Source organism: Caretta caretta, chromosome 2, assembly GCF_965140235.1.
Source record: "Caretta caretta isolate rCarCar2 chromosome 2, rCarCar1.hap1, whole genome shotgun sequence".
In the NCBI taxonomy this organism is placed as follows: domain Eukaryota; kingdom Metazoa; phylum Chordata; order Testudines; family Cheloniidae; genus Caretta; species Caretta caretta.
In genome coordinates, this window is record NC_134207.1 from 160,733,657 (window position 1) to 160,751,450 (window position 17,794).

The window sequence follows — 17,794 nt, forward strand, 5'->3', positions numbered from 1 at the left end:
CACCAAAAACTAGAGTCAGTAGAGCCTACTGCTTGAAGTGCCTACCGTGTGTGCCTTAAAGCTCATAGTAATGCACGCTGCTAAATATTTTAAAGGAGCTGATGAATCACAATATACTCAATGGCATCCTGCATTATGGGCTGTGATGGTATACTTCCCTTTCAGGACAAGAAACCATTTCTATCCTTCCTACTCCATTGCCACAAAACTTTTCCTATTGGTATTTAATGTGGTGTTTGGAATGTTTTGCTGGCAAAACTAGATGTGTATTGAATTGTCGTCATCCCCTTCTGTCTCTCCCCTTCCTCCCCCACGGTCGGTCGGGTCTGTCTTCGTTTCAGAATGAGGAATATTTTATGTTTTGCTTTTTTGCCTTTGTCAGGTTTGTCTTGCAGAAGTTCAGGTAGTTTTGAAGTCCTTGTCAAAGCCTAATTTATAATGCTGCGATCAGAACTCTCCAGTGCAATGCAACAGTTCTTCATTCTGGTTGAGCTTGTAGGTTGCTAAATGCAAGGTTGCTAAATGCTACAGAGGCATTGTTTTTTTTGTTTTTGTTTTTGTTTGGAGCATTTTAGTTTGAAGAAAGCATACTGAAAAACTATCCGGCTTTTAAGCAGTCGTTTTTTCTTTGAAGAAAACAGTCTCGTAGAATATCACCACTATCTATTTTCTGTACCATGGCCATTTCGTCTCCACTGTACTTAAAACAGCACCTCTGGTTTTAGTTGTACATAATTTTTTCTGTCCCTTTCCCATTGGCTGATTGTTTTAATGCCTTTTATTAACTACTGGATAGCACCTCCATCAGCTCTCTGTTCAGGTTAAGGCATCCGATGTAAATTGTCTGTTTTGGTTATTGATTTGCCCTGTTATTCTTGCATAATAGGAGACATAGTATTCTACCAAAAAAGTCCTTCCGAAGTTAACATATCTAGAGAATTTCATCCTTTCTACATCTGGTCTTAGCAGTGAACCACGAAGAATTCAGCAAATTTAACTGGGATAAAAAATATTCACTAATTAGAGTTTTAGCCCAATTTTAACTACAGATATTGGCCAGATAGTGACCTGTTGAAAATTACTTTAGCTCCTTTGACTTTGAGGGAGTTATCCCAATTTACATCAGCTGAGTACTAAAATTTCTGAAACTATATGAACTTCTTTCTCTTTGATCATATAATGAAGAGGTTAGTTAGAAATAGGTAGGGATTAGGAGTTAGACTACAACTAAACTTTATTAAACTCACAAATTAAGTGCACTGTTGCAAATTAACACAAAAAGGGGTGTTTAAGAGAGTGATGATCAGCAGCCCCATTTTCTGCCTTCATTACCTGTAGCTTGTCCAAGGTCCAGTTTATCACTCCCCTCACTCTTGTCAATCCCAAATCAGTGTCTAAGTGCAGTAGAAAAATAGCAGATTACTTGATACCCTCTTGTGAACAATGTTCCTTCTCCAGTCTGCCACTTGCAGTCACTGTCTTTGTAGGGACTTCCCCTGCTGGGCTAACAATCCAACCTCAATCTGTGCCCTCTAAACACCCCTTTTGAGTTGGATGCATTTGTCCTGTGCATTTGTCCTGTGCTGTATTCTTGATGGCTCCCCAGAGTTTATCAAGGTAATTATCCTTCCCAGAAATGGAATGGGACCTTGGGTGCAACTCCAGGGTTTCTAATACTAGGACTTTTCCTCAAAATCGTTGGCCTTTAAAAGAAAAAAAAAAACTATTTAAGGAAAGGCAGAGTTCTGCATAATGCAAAAATATTGTTATTAATAGTGCTTGAATGTGGGCTGGGAGCGCTTGATTTTAAGAAACCAAATAAGATTAAAAACCCCGGAAACTGCATCCTCAAGTCTGGAATCCTACATTAGTTAATTGAATGAGATTAGGATCTTCCAGAAAGCAAATGATGATCTGTCCAAGTTTTACAAATATCCACAAGCCCAAAATATCCTTTGTTACCCTCCCAATTAGAAGTGCCAATATATACCCTAGAAAAGTATCCACCCTTCCTATAGAAAGAGACTTTTTATTTCCAAAAAAGCCCACTGAAAGCTGCACAGATAGATATGTGCGAGACTTGGTTAGGAATGAATCTTCAACCAAATTATGCTATCCTCCTAGCACCACATTCATTATTTCAGCAGTTGTCAGGGAAGGTCCCCTCTACCCAAAAATATGGCAGGGAAAAATGTTGAATAAGTCAGAAAAGGAAGGCTACTGGAAATCAGGAAAACAGAGAGAGTGAGCTCCCCAAGGGGACACAAAAAGATACCCAAAAAGAGAAGGGGAAGGGGTGACAATGGACTTAATTTTCCTCAACAAGCATCAGCTTCAAGGTGGAGATTCTAAAATAATGTTCGGACACTCTGCTTCCTTTCCTACCGAAGAAGAGCTCTGTGTAGCTCGAAATCTTGTACCTTCCACCAACAGAAGTTGGTCCAATAAAAGATATTACCTCACCAACCTTGTCTCTTGGATGAAAATTCTCAGAGCATTGAGAGTATCAAGTAAAAGGGACACTCCTCATTCTGCTTCTGTTAACGACACGTAAATAACAAATAGTAAAATGAGTATTTGTCTGGAAGCCAGAGGACCACGATAGTCTCAGCTTTTTAGCTGATCTTAATAAGATTCTGTAGTTCCCAACACAAGTTCAGATTCCTAACCTAGGAGGCAAGTATCATGTCTTTGTCATATCACACAGTGCGGTGTTGAGAGAATGAGTGATGTAGACAAGGTCAAAGTTAAGGTGGCACTTTTATACAACACATCCCGAAAACACAGATGGAGATTAGATTAATTCATAATGAAGGATCTGAAAGTAAATGCTAAGTAGTTTTTTTTAACTTGCATTTTTGGTTGTGAAAACAGTCTGTACAATCTATCGGCTGGGAATCTTGCAAGGTATACAAGGGGGAGGGAATATTGTTGGTGAAAGATGCAAATAGGCACGTCAGCAAAAGAGAGAAAAAAACAATAAAATGTAGCCACTATTAAACTCACATTAATTTGTTAAAAATTAACAAAAGCCAAATAGTAGGTGCTTCGTCTTGTTAAACAGTAGATTAAATATCCTCTCTTCCATTTGAAAGAAAAGTCATTTGAACAAATCAGAAGAGCAGGCAAGCTGTCTGTCAGCAGAATATCTGAAGGCTCAAGTCACAAAAAAATGGAACTACGAAAGGTTACTCAACCGCAAAAAGGAATTACAATTTACGATCCCACAAACTCTAAATGAATTAGACAGATTTTACTTTACACATCTGATTAGGGCATAGATTTCAATTATCTGGCATCTTTTTGTAGCAGGACTAGATTTGCCAACATTCATGAACGCCAAAATAGATGAGATAGAAAAGTCTATTTCCTGTGATAAAATAAGAGGAAATTATCTTTGGAAATATGGTGTCAATGTGGAGTTTTATTGACTCTTCTGTGATCAGCTGACTCGAGTATTTAAAATGGTATTTGCAGAGGCTGAGGAAAGAGGTACACTTAAATAGGGTTGGTTTCAGAGGGATAGCTGTGTTAGTCTGTGTATAAATTTATACCTGCCTACTGTATTTTCCACTCCATGCATCTGATGAAGTGGGTTATAGCCCACGAAAGCTTATGCCCAAATAAATTTGTTAGTCTCTAAGGTGCCCCAAGGACTCCTCATTGTTTTTGTTAAATAGGGCTGTAATTTCCCAAATACCAAAAGACCAGTGGCCCTTAGTTGTGTGCAAGATGCTATTGTATCTCTCTTGTAAATGTAGACATTAAAATATATGCCAAGATATGGTACTTAGAATGGACAGTGATGTCTACAGACACATAGCTTTTTTAGAAGCTTGGCTACCAATAGTGTTTCATGTGTTTGTAAAGAGCCTGTCAAAGTAGGACAGTGATCCTGGTTGAAGCTCTTGGCACCACCATAATACCTGGGACTGGGGTGAGGTGCGGGGTTGAAAGATCCAAAAGCTTGCACAATCCACTTACTAGATTTAAGATGTCCTATCATTGCCTTGTCTTAGGATACACACAAGGTGTTTCTATAGTGCTTCTCTATTAAAAATGCTGGAGAGCTATAATTTTTGCCCAGAACTTGTAAAACCCACTTTGGGTTCCTTCTTTTTAGTCTAGCTGCTTCTGTTCTGTCCAAAGGGATGATTCTTTAATCCTTTCGAGTCTAAACAAGGTGAATTGTCACTGCTCCTTATTATTTTTGGCTTGGGAGCAGTTGTTGGCAGTTGCATTTAGGAAACATAAGGATGGTGGGGGCGTGTTTATGTAGTGAAAAGAGTAAAAAGCATTTAGTGTAAGGACAATGTTCTACTTAGTCACATTCAATCCAGTGAGTTCTGGAAGACTTCTGATTAAAAATGGGTCTGCTTAAGATTTTCAGAGTACAAAGTAAAGTAGGATAAGTGTGCAGTACTTATTTGTTTAAATATTTCCTTAATCTGTGGTTGTAGTACCCGAGGTTGCCAGGCTGATCTTGGGACAAAGAGAGGGGAAGGTAAAGATAGTGACCGTGGAACATAAAATTATCCTTGATGCCAGTTCCACTCTCCTGCTTATTGCAGATGTGCTTTCATGTTGATGGATGGAACAGTGGGCAGCTCCTTGAAATGTCTTTGTCTTCAGTTGAGGCCTGAGACTGCTCCAACTTCAGTTCTCTAGCACTCCAAGGAATCCTCCAGCAGAAAGTGGGAAGAGACAACCTAATAATCTTATCTCTGAAGTAAAAATAAGTAGTAAAATATTTTAAAGAAAGCTTTCCAACTTTCCCTATACATCAGAAAGAAGCAGGAAAGAGCACTAGTACCCTCCTCCCCCAGTAGGTTATTTTTAAGGCAGATACACATTTTGATAAGAGCATGGATAGATGTAGGAATCTAAGTACTGGGTGATATTTATAAGATGCTCACATTCAAAAACCTACACAACAATGTACTTTGGTGCAAGAACACTGAGAGAGGTACATACTACTACTGTCTGTCAAATATTTGAGAAAGCATCAACTTCTTACAAGCCGAACAATTTCTGCTAAAGGCATCACCCATGTCAACCTATTCATCCTTGAAAGTGAGATGGGAGATGGAATCTTTTTTTATTTCCATCAACAGGTCTCAGAAATTGTATACTTTTATAGGATATTCTGCCAGTTTTTCCTCCCTAGCCATTCTGCTATGTCGATAGTATTATTACACAGTTAATTTGACATGTCCAAAACACTGCAAAATTCATTTTTGGAGCGCTAGTGTAGACCAGACCTTATCAGCACTTGTGTCATATTTTTTTTATGACCCTACCCTATCTATTTTCTTTTCCCCTAATTACCATGGAGTGCTAGGAGAGGATACAAGTAGCGCCAAAGTTCTAGCGTTGAGCCCCCCCCCCCCCCCCCGGGGGACAGATGGAGAAGCTCACTGAGGGATGGATCTTCCTGAAGGGGAGAAGAGACAGATAGGGGACTCATAACTTCGACAGCTCTTTCAACATTCGGGAAACGGGAGGAGGAGGATGTTCTACCTACTTTAAGGAAGGTTTGGAGCCCCAGCAATACCCTAGTAAAACTGGTTGGGAAATGATTTCATGAAAATTTTAAAATAGTTTCTTAAACGGGCCCATTTTCCATTAAATTTTCAGCAGTATTTTAAATTGAATATTTTTTTTGAAAATTTTCATTGACTGAAATCCCAGTTTACAGTAAGAAAATGCAGTTTGGGGTAAATAAAGAATTTGAAAACTATTTTAATAATTCCCATCACAGAAAATGTTGATAATGTGGTCAATTTTTTAAAATAATTTATTGTTAACAATCATTATTCTACAAAAAAAAATGTAAGGAAAATTTTCTACCCACTCGACGCCCCAGCTCCTTCTGCTGTTTCCTCTTCATATTCTCCATATGTACTGCCTCTACTGTTAGAGGGTGGGGAGCTGCACTGGCCCATCTTCCCCATTGCTGTAATACCTGGAAGAAAGTCTTATTCCCCCATGCTACCCAGAACTCCAGCACAAATTTGTTATCTGAAGGTCCAAGTAATTAGGAAATAACATTTATTAACATTTAAAGGTTGTCATCTACTAGAAGTTACGTATGTAATACTGCATTTTACAGCAATTAAGTAAATGACCATGCTACTTCTTCCACATGTCTCACTTCATATTTGTGGTGAACATGTGTGCAGTGGAACAGTGTGTGCTCATGGCCCAGGCTGGTAGTGACAGAACAGGCCAGTGTCTGTTTCACAGGTGTCTGCTTCATAATTTGCATGCTTACTGACAGTTTGTGCATAAGCAAGCTATCAAGAATTGAATGGTCATGGAAAGCTAACTTAAACTGTGGATTCCTATTACCTGTGTTGTATCTGCTGTCTCTGTTCAGGTGGAGAGAATACTTCATTCTAGTGTGCTTTTGATTTGGCATCTTTCACAAGCATTAGTTTCACTAATCGTTTAAAACAACAACAAAATACTTCTTTAGAATACATTCTTTGCTTATTTGACTCTAGAATGTTATTAAATACTGCACCTTCAAAACAGTGATGTGGATGTGTACTGTTTCTAAGCAACATTATATTTTAGGAGGTGATTATCTCAAATGTTTGCAATAAAGTTGTTGAATTTTGTGATTAATAAAGCATGTCTTTCTATAAATCATCTTGTGCCTCTCCCGAAACAAGTAAAACAATGTCCTAAGATGCCACTTTCTTGTTTCTGTTAAGTAGCTGTACATCTTATTTTAATGGAGATCAGATGGATGTTTCTGAAAACATGGAAAAATTCAAATGGCAGTGCTGTCAATTTGTCAGTCATCTTAGTTGAGGCTTAAATAGAACTTGCCACCTACACCAGAGCTGTTTGACCTCTTCAAGAAAGCTAGTGGAAGTGGAAATTATTTCATTTCTTTATGCATAGAGAAGAGAATTTCTAAGTATTGTAACAGCTTGGTATCTTTTCTTTTTCATAAGAATTTTTTTATGATGTGGTTACAATGCTCTGTTATATGTGGAAGATCAGATTAATTGAAAACTTAAAGGTCGAATTCTAGTCCAATTGAAATCAGAGAGTTTTTCTGGGAAACAGAACTAAATGAAAATGCCTAACATGTTCTAGAAATCAGGTTTCTGACCCCTAAACATAGATTTAAAAAAAAAAAAATTCAGAGGCAGTAGTAGACATGCTCCTACTCTTAAGATGTTCTTGTATAATGGCCATAAGAAGCTTGAGATAAAGCAGTTACTCATATCCTGGCATATATCTTGTGCTGAATGGGATCTGCTGAAAGTGCCATTCCTCCTCCCGCACTGAAGATCTCTTGTAAGAGACTTAGGGTATGTCTACACTACAGAATAAGGTCGAATTTATAGAAGTCGGTTTTTTAGAAATCGGTTTTATATATTCGAGTGTGTGTGTCCCCACAGAAAATGCTCTAAGTGCATTAACTCGGCGGAGCGCTTCCACAGTACCGAGGCTAGAGTCGACTTCCGGAGCGTTGCACTGTGGGTAGCTATCCCACAGTTCCCGCAGTCTCCACTGCCCATTGGAATTCTGGGTTGAGATCCCAATGCCTGATGGGGCTAAAACATTGTCGCGGGTGGTTCTGGGTACATATCGTCAGGCCCCCGTTCCCTCCCTCCCTCCGTGAAAGCAAGGGCAGACAATCGTTTCGCGCCTTTTTTCCTGAGTTACCGGTGCAGACGCCATACCACGGCAAGCATGGAGCCCGCTCAGGTAACCGTCACCCTATGTCTCCTGGGTGCTGGCAGACACGGTACGGCATTGCTACACAGTAGCAGCAACCCCTTGCCTTGTGGCAGCAGACGGTACAGTACGACTGGTAGCCGTCATCGTCATGTCCGAGGTGCTCCTGGCCACGTCGGCTGGGAGCGCCTGGACAGACATGGGCGCAGGGACTAAATTTGGAGTGACTTGACCAGGTCATTCTCTTTAGTCCTGCAGTCAGTCCTATTGAACCGTCTTATGGTGAGCGGGCAGGCGATACGGACTGCTAGCAGTCGTACTGTACCATCTTCTGCCGAGCAGCCATGAGATGTGGATGGCATGCAGTCCTTCCGCACCGTCTGCTGCCAGCCAAAGATGTAAAAGATAGATGGAGTGGATCAAAACAAGAAATAGACCAGATTTGTTTTGTACTCATTTGCTTCCCCCCCTCTCCCCTGTCTAGGGGACTCATTCTTCTAGGTCACACTGCAGTCACTCACAGAGAAGGTGCAGCGAGGTAAATCTAGCCATGTATCAATCAGAGGCCAGGCTAACCTTCTTGTTCCAATAAGAACGATAACTTAGGTGCACCATTTCTTATTGGAACCCTCTGTGAAGTCCTGCCTGAAATACTCCTAGATGTAAAGACACCCCCTTTGTTGATTTTAGCTCCCTGAAGCCAACCCTGTAAGCCGTGTCCTCAGTCGCCCCTCCCGGCGTCAGAGCAACGGCAAACAATCGGGCATCTGAGAGTGCTGTCCAGAGCAGTCACAATGGAGCACTGGGGCTGTCAAGGTTCCTCCCCACTCTGAACTCTAGGGTACAGATGTGGGGACCTGCATGAAAAACCTCCTAAGCTTATCTTTACCAGCTTAGGTCAAAACTTCCCCAAGGTACAAAATATTACACCCGTTATCCTTGGAATGGCCGCTACCACCACCAAACTAATACTGGTTACTGGGGAAGAGCTGTTTGGACGCGTCTTTCCCCCCAAAATACTTCCCAAAACCTTGCACCCCACTTCCTGGACAAGGTTTGGTAAAAAGCCTCACCAATTTGTCTAGGTGACTACAGACCCAGACCCTTGGATCTTAAGAACAATGAACAATCCTCCCAACACTTGCACCCCCCCTTTCCTGGGAAATGTTGGATAAAAAGCCTCACCAATTTGCATAGGTGACCACAGACCCAAACCCTTGGATCTGAGAACAATGAAAAAGCATTCAGTTTTTTACAAGAAGACTTTTAATAAAAAATAGAAGTAAATAGAAATAAAGAAATCCCCCCTGTAAAATCAGGATGGTAGATATCTTACAGGGTAATTAGATTCCAAAACATAGAGAACCCCTCTAGGCAAAACCTTAAGTTACAAAAAAGATACACAGACAGAAATAGTTATTCTATTCAGCACAATTCTTTTCTCAGCCATTTAAAGAAATCATAATCTAACACATACCTAGCTAGATTACTTACTAAAAGTTCTAAGACTCCATTCCTGTTCTGTCCCTGGCAAGAAGCAGCATACAGACAGACCCAGACCCTTTGTTTCTCTCCCTCCTCCCAGCTTTTGAAAGTATCTTGTCTCCTCATTGGTCATTTTGGTCAGGTGCCAGCGAGGTTACCTTTAGCTTCTTAACCCTTTACAGGTGAGAGGAGCTTTCCCCTGGCCAGGAGGGATTTCAAAGGGGTTTACCCTTCCCTTTATATTTATGACAGGGGCTAAATGGGGCTAAAACATTGTCGCGGGTGGTTCTGGGTACGTATCGTCAGGCCCCCGTTCCCTCCCTCCCTCCGTGAAAGCAAGGGCAGACAATCATTTCGCGCCTTTTTTCCTGAGTTACCTGTGCAGACGCCATACCACGGCAAGCATGGAGCCCGCTCAGGTAACCGTCACCCTATGTCTCCTGGGTGCTGGCAGACGCGGTACGGCTTTGCTGCACAGTAGCAGCAACCCATTGCCTTCTGGCAGTAGACGGTGCAATACGACTGGTAGTCGTCCTCGTCGTGTCCGAGGTGCTCCTGGCCACGTCGGCTGGGAGCACCTGGGCAGACATGGGCGCAGGGACTAAATTTGGAGTGACTTGACCAGGTCGTTCTCTTTAGTCCTGCAGTCAGTCTCATTGAACCGTCTTACGGTGAGCGGGCAGGCGATACGGACTGCTAGCAGTCGTACTGTACCATCTTCTGCCAGGCAGGCAAGAGATGAGGATGGCTAGCAGTCGTACTGTACCATCTTCTGCCGAGCAGCCATGAGATGTGGATGGCATGCAGTCCTTCGGCACCGTCTGCTGCCAGCCAAAGATGTAAAAGATAGATGGAGTGGGTCAAAACAAGAAATAGACCAGATTTGTTTTGTACTCATTTGCCTCCTCCCCTGTCTAGGGGACTCATTCCTCTAGGTCACACTGCAGTCACTCACAGAGAAGGTGCAGCGAGGTAAATCTAGCCATGTATCAATCAGAGGCCAGGCTAACCTCCTTGTTCCAATAAGAACGATAACTTAGGTGCACCATTTCTTATTGGAACTCTCCGTGAAGTCCTGCCTGAAATACTCCTTGATGTAAAGCCACCCCCTTTGTTGATTTTAGCTCCCTGAAGCCAACCCTGTAAGCCGTGTCGTCAGTCGCCCCTCCCTCCGTCAGAGCAACGGCAGACAATTGTTCCGCGCCTTTTTTCTGTGCGGACGCCATACCAAGGCAAGCATGGAGGCAGCTCAGCTCACTTTGGCAATTAGGAGCACATTAAACACCACACGCATTATCCAGCAGTATATGCAGCACCAGAACCTGGCAAAGCGATACCGGGCGAGGAGGCGACGTCAGCGCGGTCACGTGAGTGATCAGGACATGGACACAGATTTCTCTGAAAGCATGGGCACTGCCAATGCATGTATCATGGTGCTAATGGGGCAGGTTCATGCTGTGGAACGCCGATTCTGGGCTCGGGAAACAAGCACAGACTGGTGGGACCGCATAGTGTTGCAGGTCTGGGACGATTCCCAGTGGCTGCGAAACTTTTGCATGCGTAAGGGCACTTTCATGGAACTTTGTGACTTGCTTTCCCCTGCCCTGAGGCGCATGAATACCAAGATGAGAGCAGCCCTCACAGTTGAGAAGCGAGTGGCGATAGCCCTGTGGAAGCTTGCAACGCCAGACAGCTACCGGTCAGTTGGGAATCAATTTGGAGTGGGCAAATCTACTGTGGGGGCTGCTGTGATGCAAGTAGCCCACGCAATCAAAGATCTGCTGATATCAAGGATAGTGACCCTGGGAAATGTGCAGGTCATAGTGGATGGCTTTGCTGCAATGGGATTCCCTAACTGTGGTGGGGCTATAGACGGAACCCATATCCCTATCTTGGCACCGGAGCACCAAGCCGCCGAGTACATAAACCGCAAGGGGTACTTTTCGATAGTGCTGCAAGCTCTGGTGGATCACAAGGGACGTTTCACCAACATCAACGTGGGATGGCCGGGAAAGGTGCATGATGCTCGCATCTTCAGGAACTCTGGTCTGTTTCAAAAGCTGCAGGAAGGGACTTTATTCCCAGACCAGAAAATAACTGTTGGGGATGTTGAAATGCCTATATGTATCCTTGGGGACCCAGCCTACCCCTTAATGCCATGGCTCATGAAGCCGTACACAGGCAGCCTGGACAGTAGTCAGGAGCTGTTCAACTACAGGCTGAGCAAGTGCAGAATGGTGGTAGAATGTGCATTTGGATGTTTAAAGGCGCGCTGGCGCAGTTTACTGACTCGCTTAGACCTCAGCGAAACCAATATTCCCACTGTTATTACTGCTTGCTGTGTGCTCCACAATATCTGTGAGAGTAAGGGGGAGACGTTTATGGCGGGGTGGGAGGTTGAGGCAAATCGCCTGGCTGCTGGTTACGCGCAGCCAGACACCAGGGCGGTTAGAAGAGCACAGGAGGGCGCGGTACGCATCAGAGAAGCTTTGAAAACCAGTTTCATGACTGGCCAGGCTACGGTGTGAAAGTTCTGTTTGTTTCTCCTTGATGAAACCCCCCGCCCCTTGGTTCACTCTACTTCCCTGTAAGCTAACCACCCGCCCCTCCTCCCTTCAATCACCGCTTGCAGAGCCAATAAAGTCATTGTTGCTTCACATTCATGCATTCTTTATTCATTCATCACACAAATAGGGGGATGACTACCAAGGTAGCCCAGGAGGGGTGGTGGAGGAGGGAAGGAAAATGCCACACAGCACTTTAAGCACAGCACTTTAAAAGTTTACAACTTTAAAATTTATTGAATGCCAGCCTTCTTTTTTTTGGGCAATCCTCTGTGGTGGAGTGGCTGGTTGGCCGGAGGCCCCCCCCACCGCGTTCTTGGGCGTCTGGGTGTGGAGGCTATGGAACTTGGGGAGGAGGGCAGTTGGTTACAGAGGGGCTGCAGTGGCAGTCTGTGCTCCAGCTGCCTTTGCTGCAGCTCAACCATACACTGGAGCATACTGGTTTGGTCCTGCAGCAGCCTCAGCATTGAATCCTGCCTCCTCTCATCACGCTGCCGCCACATTTGAGCTTCAGCCCTCTCTTCAGCCCGCCACTTACTCTCTTCAGCCCACCACCTCTCCTCCCGGTCATTTTGTGCTTTCCTGCACTCTGACATTATTTGCCTCCATGCATTCGTCTGTGCTCTGTCAGTGTGGGAGGACAGCATGAGCTCAGAGAACATTTCATCGCGAGTGCGTTTTTTTTTTTCTTTCTAAGCTTCACTAGCCTCTGGGAAGGAGAAGATCCTGTGATCATTGAAACACATGCAGCTGGTGGAGAAAAAAAAAGGGACAGCGGTATTTAAAAAGACACATTTTATAAAACAGTGGCTACACTCTTTCAGGGTAAACCTTGCTGTTAACATTACATACATAGCACATGTGCTTTCTTTACAAGGTCGCATTTTGCCTCCCCCCACCGCGTGACTACCCCCTCAACCTTCCCCCCTCCCTGTGGCTAACAGCGGGGAACATTTCTGTTTAGCCACAGGCAAACAGCCCAGCAGGAATGGGCTCCTCTGAGTGTCTCCTGAAGAAAAGCACTCTATTTCAACCAGGTGACCATGAATTATATCTCACTCTCCTGAGGATAACACAGAGAGATAAAGAACGGATGTTGTTTGAATGCCAGCAAACATACACTGCAATGCTTTGTTCTACAATGATTCCTGAGTACGTGTTACTGGCCTGGAGTGGTAAAGTGTCCTACCATGAAGGACGCAATAAGGCTGTCCTCCCCAGAAACCTTTTGCAAAGGCTTTAGGACTACATCTAGGAGAACCGCAAATGCCAGGGCAAAGTAATCCTTTCACATGCTTGCTTTTAAACCATGTATAGTATTTTAAAAGGTACACTCACCAGAGGTCCCTTCTCCGCCTGCTGGGTCCAGGAGGCAGCCTTGGGTGGGTTCGGGGGGTACTGGCTCCAGGTCTAGGGTGAGAAACAGTTCCTGGCTGTCGGGAAAACCAGTTTCTCCGCTTGCTTGCTGTGAGCTATCTACAACCTCCTCCTCCTCATCATCATCTTCTTCGTCCCCAAAACCTGCTTCCGTATTGCCTCCATCTCCATTGAAGGAGTCAAACAACACGGCTGGGGTAGTGGTGGCTGAACCTCCTAAAATGGCATGCAGCTCATCATAGAAGCGGCATGTTTGGGGCTCTGACCCAGAGCGGCTGTTCGCCTCTCTGGTTTTCTGGTAGGCTTGTCTCAGCTCCTTCAGTTTCACGCGGCACTGCTTCGGGTCCCTGTTATGGCCTCTGTCCTTCATGCCCTGGGAGATTTTGACAAAGGTTTTGGCATTTCGAAAACTGGAACGGAGTTCTGATAGAACGGATTCCTCTCCCCAAGCAGCGATCAGATCCCGTACCTCCCGTTCGGTCCATGCTGGAGCTCTTTTGCGATTCTGGGACTCCATCATGGTCACCTGTGCTGATGAGCTCTGCATGGTCACCTGCAGCTTTCCATGCTGGCCAAACAGGAAATGAGATTCAAAAGTTCGCGGTTCTTTTCCTGTCTACCTGGCCAGTGCATCTGAGTTGAGTGTGCTGTCCAGAGCAGTCATAATGGAGCACTCTGGGATAGCTCCCGGAGGCCAATACCATTGAATTGTGTCCACAGTACCCCAAATTTGAGCCGGCAACGTCGATTTAACCGCTAATCCACTTGTCAGGGGTGGAGTAAGGAAATCGATTTTAAGAGCCCTTTAAGTCGAAATAAAGGGCTTCATTGTGTGGACGGGTGCAGGTTTACATCGATTTAACGCTGCTAAATTCGACCTAAAGTCCTAGTGTAGACCAGGGCTTAGAGCCTGACTTGCTCTTACACCTGCTGTTCAAGAGAGAACAGAAACAAACGTATTCATTATGTAACTCTGTTTATATGCAGTGCCCAGCTTTTGCAGTTCTGTGTGTCGTATTTAACACTCAACCTAGGCTCTGGGTACTTTACATTCATTTAGAACAGTATTTGATCGAGAATTAAAAACCTATTGCTCACTTTACAAACTGCCCATGCAAATAGTACAGCTGCTCCCTTCAGTAACACAGTCACTGCACCGTAGTCTTACAGTGAAACTGCCATGGATCCATACTACTGACTTGTTCCTTCCCTGACATGTATGGAAGAAAGTGGGCTTTTCAGTATACTGTATTTGGAAGGTTAAAAAAATGGCTTGAATAGACCACAAAGGGGGAGAGTAAATTCCATAGCTGAGGACCCCTTGTGGAAAATGCCTTGTTAGCAGTTTTTTTCTTAAAAAAACAAGAGAGTTCTTGTTTAAGCCCCTTTCCTGACCGATTGCAACTTTAGCAATATCACAGAGAAAGGGAGAAGCTTTGGCATATTGCTTAGTAAACTGACAGAATGATGATAAAATTAGTTTAATAGTTTAAATGTATTGCCTCATGGTAGAATTTACTTCGAGTCTTAATTATAAAGTTGGATATGTATCTGTTTCACAACATTTTGGGTGGTTTTAATCTAAATTAAGTCAAGTGGGCCAAGATAATATTGTAATGAGTGCCTTTATAAATGTGTGTAACAGTAATAATGGGCTTACTGTTGAATGTGCACCCAAAATGGTAATCTCCTTGTATGCATGAGTAGGTAGGTTACTTCTATCCATCTCTGTATACAAATCGCATGCAGTAATATGAATGCAAAGTAAGTATGCAGTTGTGGGCACAGAAATGCATTCGCACTTTAAATCTGAAAATCAGGTGCACCGTGGCTAGGGAATTGGTCTGCATCTCATTGTGACATGATGCTGCCCGTTACCTAAAAAAAACCCAAAAAAACAAGACTTCAGTTCAGTTGCATGTTGTGCTGGGTTATTTTCCTCAAAAGAAATTCTTTCCAAATATTTGAAAAAATATATTCTCAAGTCCAAGCAACAAAGTTGGCGTTTCAAATTGGTTTGTTTCTGTGCTTTTCCTTCCACCCATTCCCACACCCTCCACACCTTAGTTTTCTTGCAGTGTTGGAACTTGACAGCAGCACATACTTGGAATTGTGCAAGTTTTCTTATGACTTAAATTCATGAGTTACCCTTTGAACAAGTGTACAAGCATACAGCTACAGCACAGGAGTAGTGACGCTGCAAGCTTCCTTACCAACACCCTTACCAGTCCCACACATTCCTATAAGAGTGCCAAATTAGTAAAACTTCTGGTTTTTGTTTTGTTTTGTGTCAAGGCCATAAATGCTGTTCAACAATTAGCAGCATTATTTAAAGACCCGATCAAATGCCATTATCTTTCGTTGTAGTACTCTTAACTAGTCAAGTTGTCTTAAATTTATTTTGCTGCCTGAATAGTGCAACGGCAGTTTATAATTGCAGTTGACATCAGGCAGCTGCCAACAGACTTCAGACGATTACTGAAGCAGGCATTTAATAGAGAAATCGGTATCCTGGGGTTTAAAATGCTGGCTCCATATTGCAGGGCATTAGCAGTGAAATTATTTTCCTTTTGCTTCTGTAGCTACTTGTAGAAAACTTCTTACAGTTGAACTGGGAGCAAAATGTTTTGATACTAAACTAAATAGTAAATGTTTTGCGATTTCTCGGTGTTAGATACCATCATGATAAACACCTAAGAAATACCTTATTCACTGGAGGAAATAAAAGCACTTTCAGCTGAATTGTTTAACATCTAACCAGCGTACTTCTCATGCAATTTTTAAAATGAATTGTCTGTGTGCATTCCCCCTTCCCCGCCAAACCCTTTTAAAAAAGTATTTTGTTTTTCCTTTTGAATTACAGAAAAATGCGAAAGGGCTGGATTTGTTTGACCAGATTGTCTATCATTTGGACCTTGTGGAAACTGATTACTTTGGCCTACAGTTCATGGATGCCTCCCAGGTTACAGTATGTACAACTTTTATTTCATGTTTGCAATAATTTATGATGCCAATTACAAATGTATAATTGGTGGAAATGATAAGAAATATATGAATTAAATGCTGAAATAACTACAGAGGTGATGGTCAACAATTCTTACAAATAGGGCCAAACATTTGAAGTGAGGCATGTGTCATTTCATGTTGTTGTTTGTATTCGTACAATTTAGGCCCTTATGGCCAATTTGGTGCTGATTGTGTGTGGGAGAAGGGGGGCTTCATGTTTGGTAGGTCCATGATACTGAAACTGGGTAAAAAAACCCCTTTGATCTCAGTATAATCTACAGTAAATCAGGGGTCCTGATAACCCCTACTGCCAGAGTTGCAGATTGTGTTGTTCTTTAGCATGATGGGGAAATAGCAAGTTATATTAAAATCTTGTACTTGTGGTACTCCTGATGCAAAATTCTCACCCCCATCCCAGGACTCCTAGGTCTGCAGTAAAAATTAGCTGTTTTAAATAAAACAACCTCACCCATTTTACAAATTGATGAAACTGCAGGAAAATAGTATTTAAAAAGTCTAATGTCCTGTGGCAAAAATACACTAAACTATTTGTTGCTTTTTGCTATAGGCATGTCCACCTTATTCTCTGTAATTTTGCTACCATTGCTGGCCATTTGAGTAGCAAATGAGATTTTAATGGCTTGGAAGGTAAACTGTTGCAATTGAGTTCTCTGAAATAAGTAAATATTTTCCATAGCGCACAGGAGGAAAAGATGCATTAAGATGTCATTAAGGTAGAACACTGGGGTCCTATGAGAGGAAGTACTGGTGTGTATGTATAGTAAAATGTAGTTTCTGAATTTTCCTTTTCAGAATTCTCAGTTTCATTATGTAGTGAACAGAAGATGCAATGGTCTAGCAAAAAATATTGTGTCAGAAGATGATTACATTTGATCAGTGTGTTACTGAACCAAAGTATCTCAGATCACCAAAATGCAATGATAAACCAGTACATGTACTAAAACAGGATGACATGGAAAAAGAATCTTGCATGTTGTAAATGAAGACCTATTTGAGAAAGAAAAACAAATCTGGTCTTATTTATAAGAAAACTTACTTTCTCCTAGTAGATTTGCTTGTACTTCATTAAATTGTATGTACTGATCTCTAGAAAACAAAACTATCAGCTGACAAGTTTCAAACAGTGATTCTTCCCTTGTTGCAATAGTTGCTAACATTTGCTTATTTTGATATGGAATATTTTTTTAAAAATAAACTGGTCATTAGGTCACAGCTGTTGGAGACTTGTGGGTTCATTACTAGAAAAAATCTTAGAAAATTAGCAAAAACTGGATTCTAGATTGACTTTTGGTTTATATTTCCACGAAAAGCACGGAGTCTAAATCAGTGTCTACTTTTCTTTGCTTGTAAATAGAGCTGGTTGAAAATCAGAAAAATAATTTTATAAAATTTCTGAGTTGTCTCACGTTTGCTGCGTTTGAAATGGTCCCATTTTTCCATATTGGCATAATTTTTCAGATTTTTTTTTTAAAATTTAAATTGTTTTCAAAATGGTTATAGAAAGTTGCCATTTACCCAAAATAGTTCTCCTCTTCTCCCCGCCCGCCCCCCCCATGGAGAACCAGATTTTCAGTATACAAAAAATGTTAATGATTTCAATTTGAAGTGTATTAAAACATTGTGTGGATAAACAAAATCCAGAT

General features: G+C 42.4%; 2 protein-coding genes across 6 annotated transcripts in view; one reads left to right on the forward strand and one right to left on the reverse strand.

Annotated features, from left to right (window-relative positions):
• EPB41L4B (erythrocyte membrane protein band 4.1 like 4B) overlaps positions 1–17,794 on the forward strand; it is a 256,800-nt gene that overhangs the window by 75,020 nt on the left and 163,986 nt on the right. For all 5 annotated transcript variants that reach the window (XM_048839325.2, XM_048839326.2, XM_048839328.2 and 2 more), the window contains exon 2: positions 15,988–16,092. In XM_048839325.2, coding sequence (XP_048695282.2) covers positions 15,988–16,092 — 105 coding nt within the window. The remainder of the gene's footprint in view (positions 1–15,987; positions 16,093–17,794) is intronic.
• LOC125631895 (uncharacterized) lies at positions 11,957–13,714 on the reverse strand. The gene is made up of 2 exons (XM_048839332.2): positions 13,086–13,714; positions 11,957–12,497 (listed from the first exon to the last, which is right to left on the reverse strand). Exons 1-2 carry the CDS (start codon positions 13,669–13,671, stop codon positions 12,343–12,345), a joined length of 741 nt encoding a protein of 246 aa, XP_048695289.2. The 5' UTR covers positions 13,672–13,714; the 3' UTR covers positions 11,957–12,342.

Excerpts from the sequence above, each read along its gene's own strand:
- LOC125631895 (XM_048839332.2), bottom strand. The coding sequence starts at position 13,671 with ATGCAGAGCTCATCAGCACAGGTGACCATGATGGAGTCCCAGAATCGC. Across the intron at positions 12,498-13,085 it reads AGGCGGAGAAGGGACCTCTG|CTGCATGTGTTTCAATGATC; the intron begins GTGAGTGTACCT and ends TTTCTCCACCAG.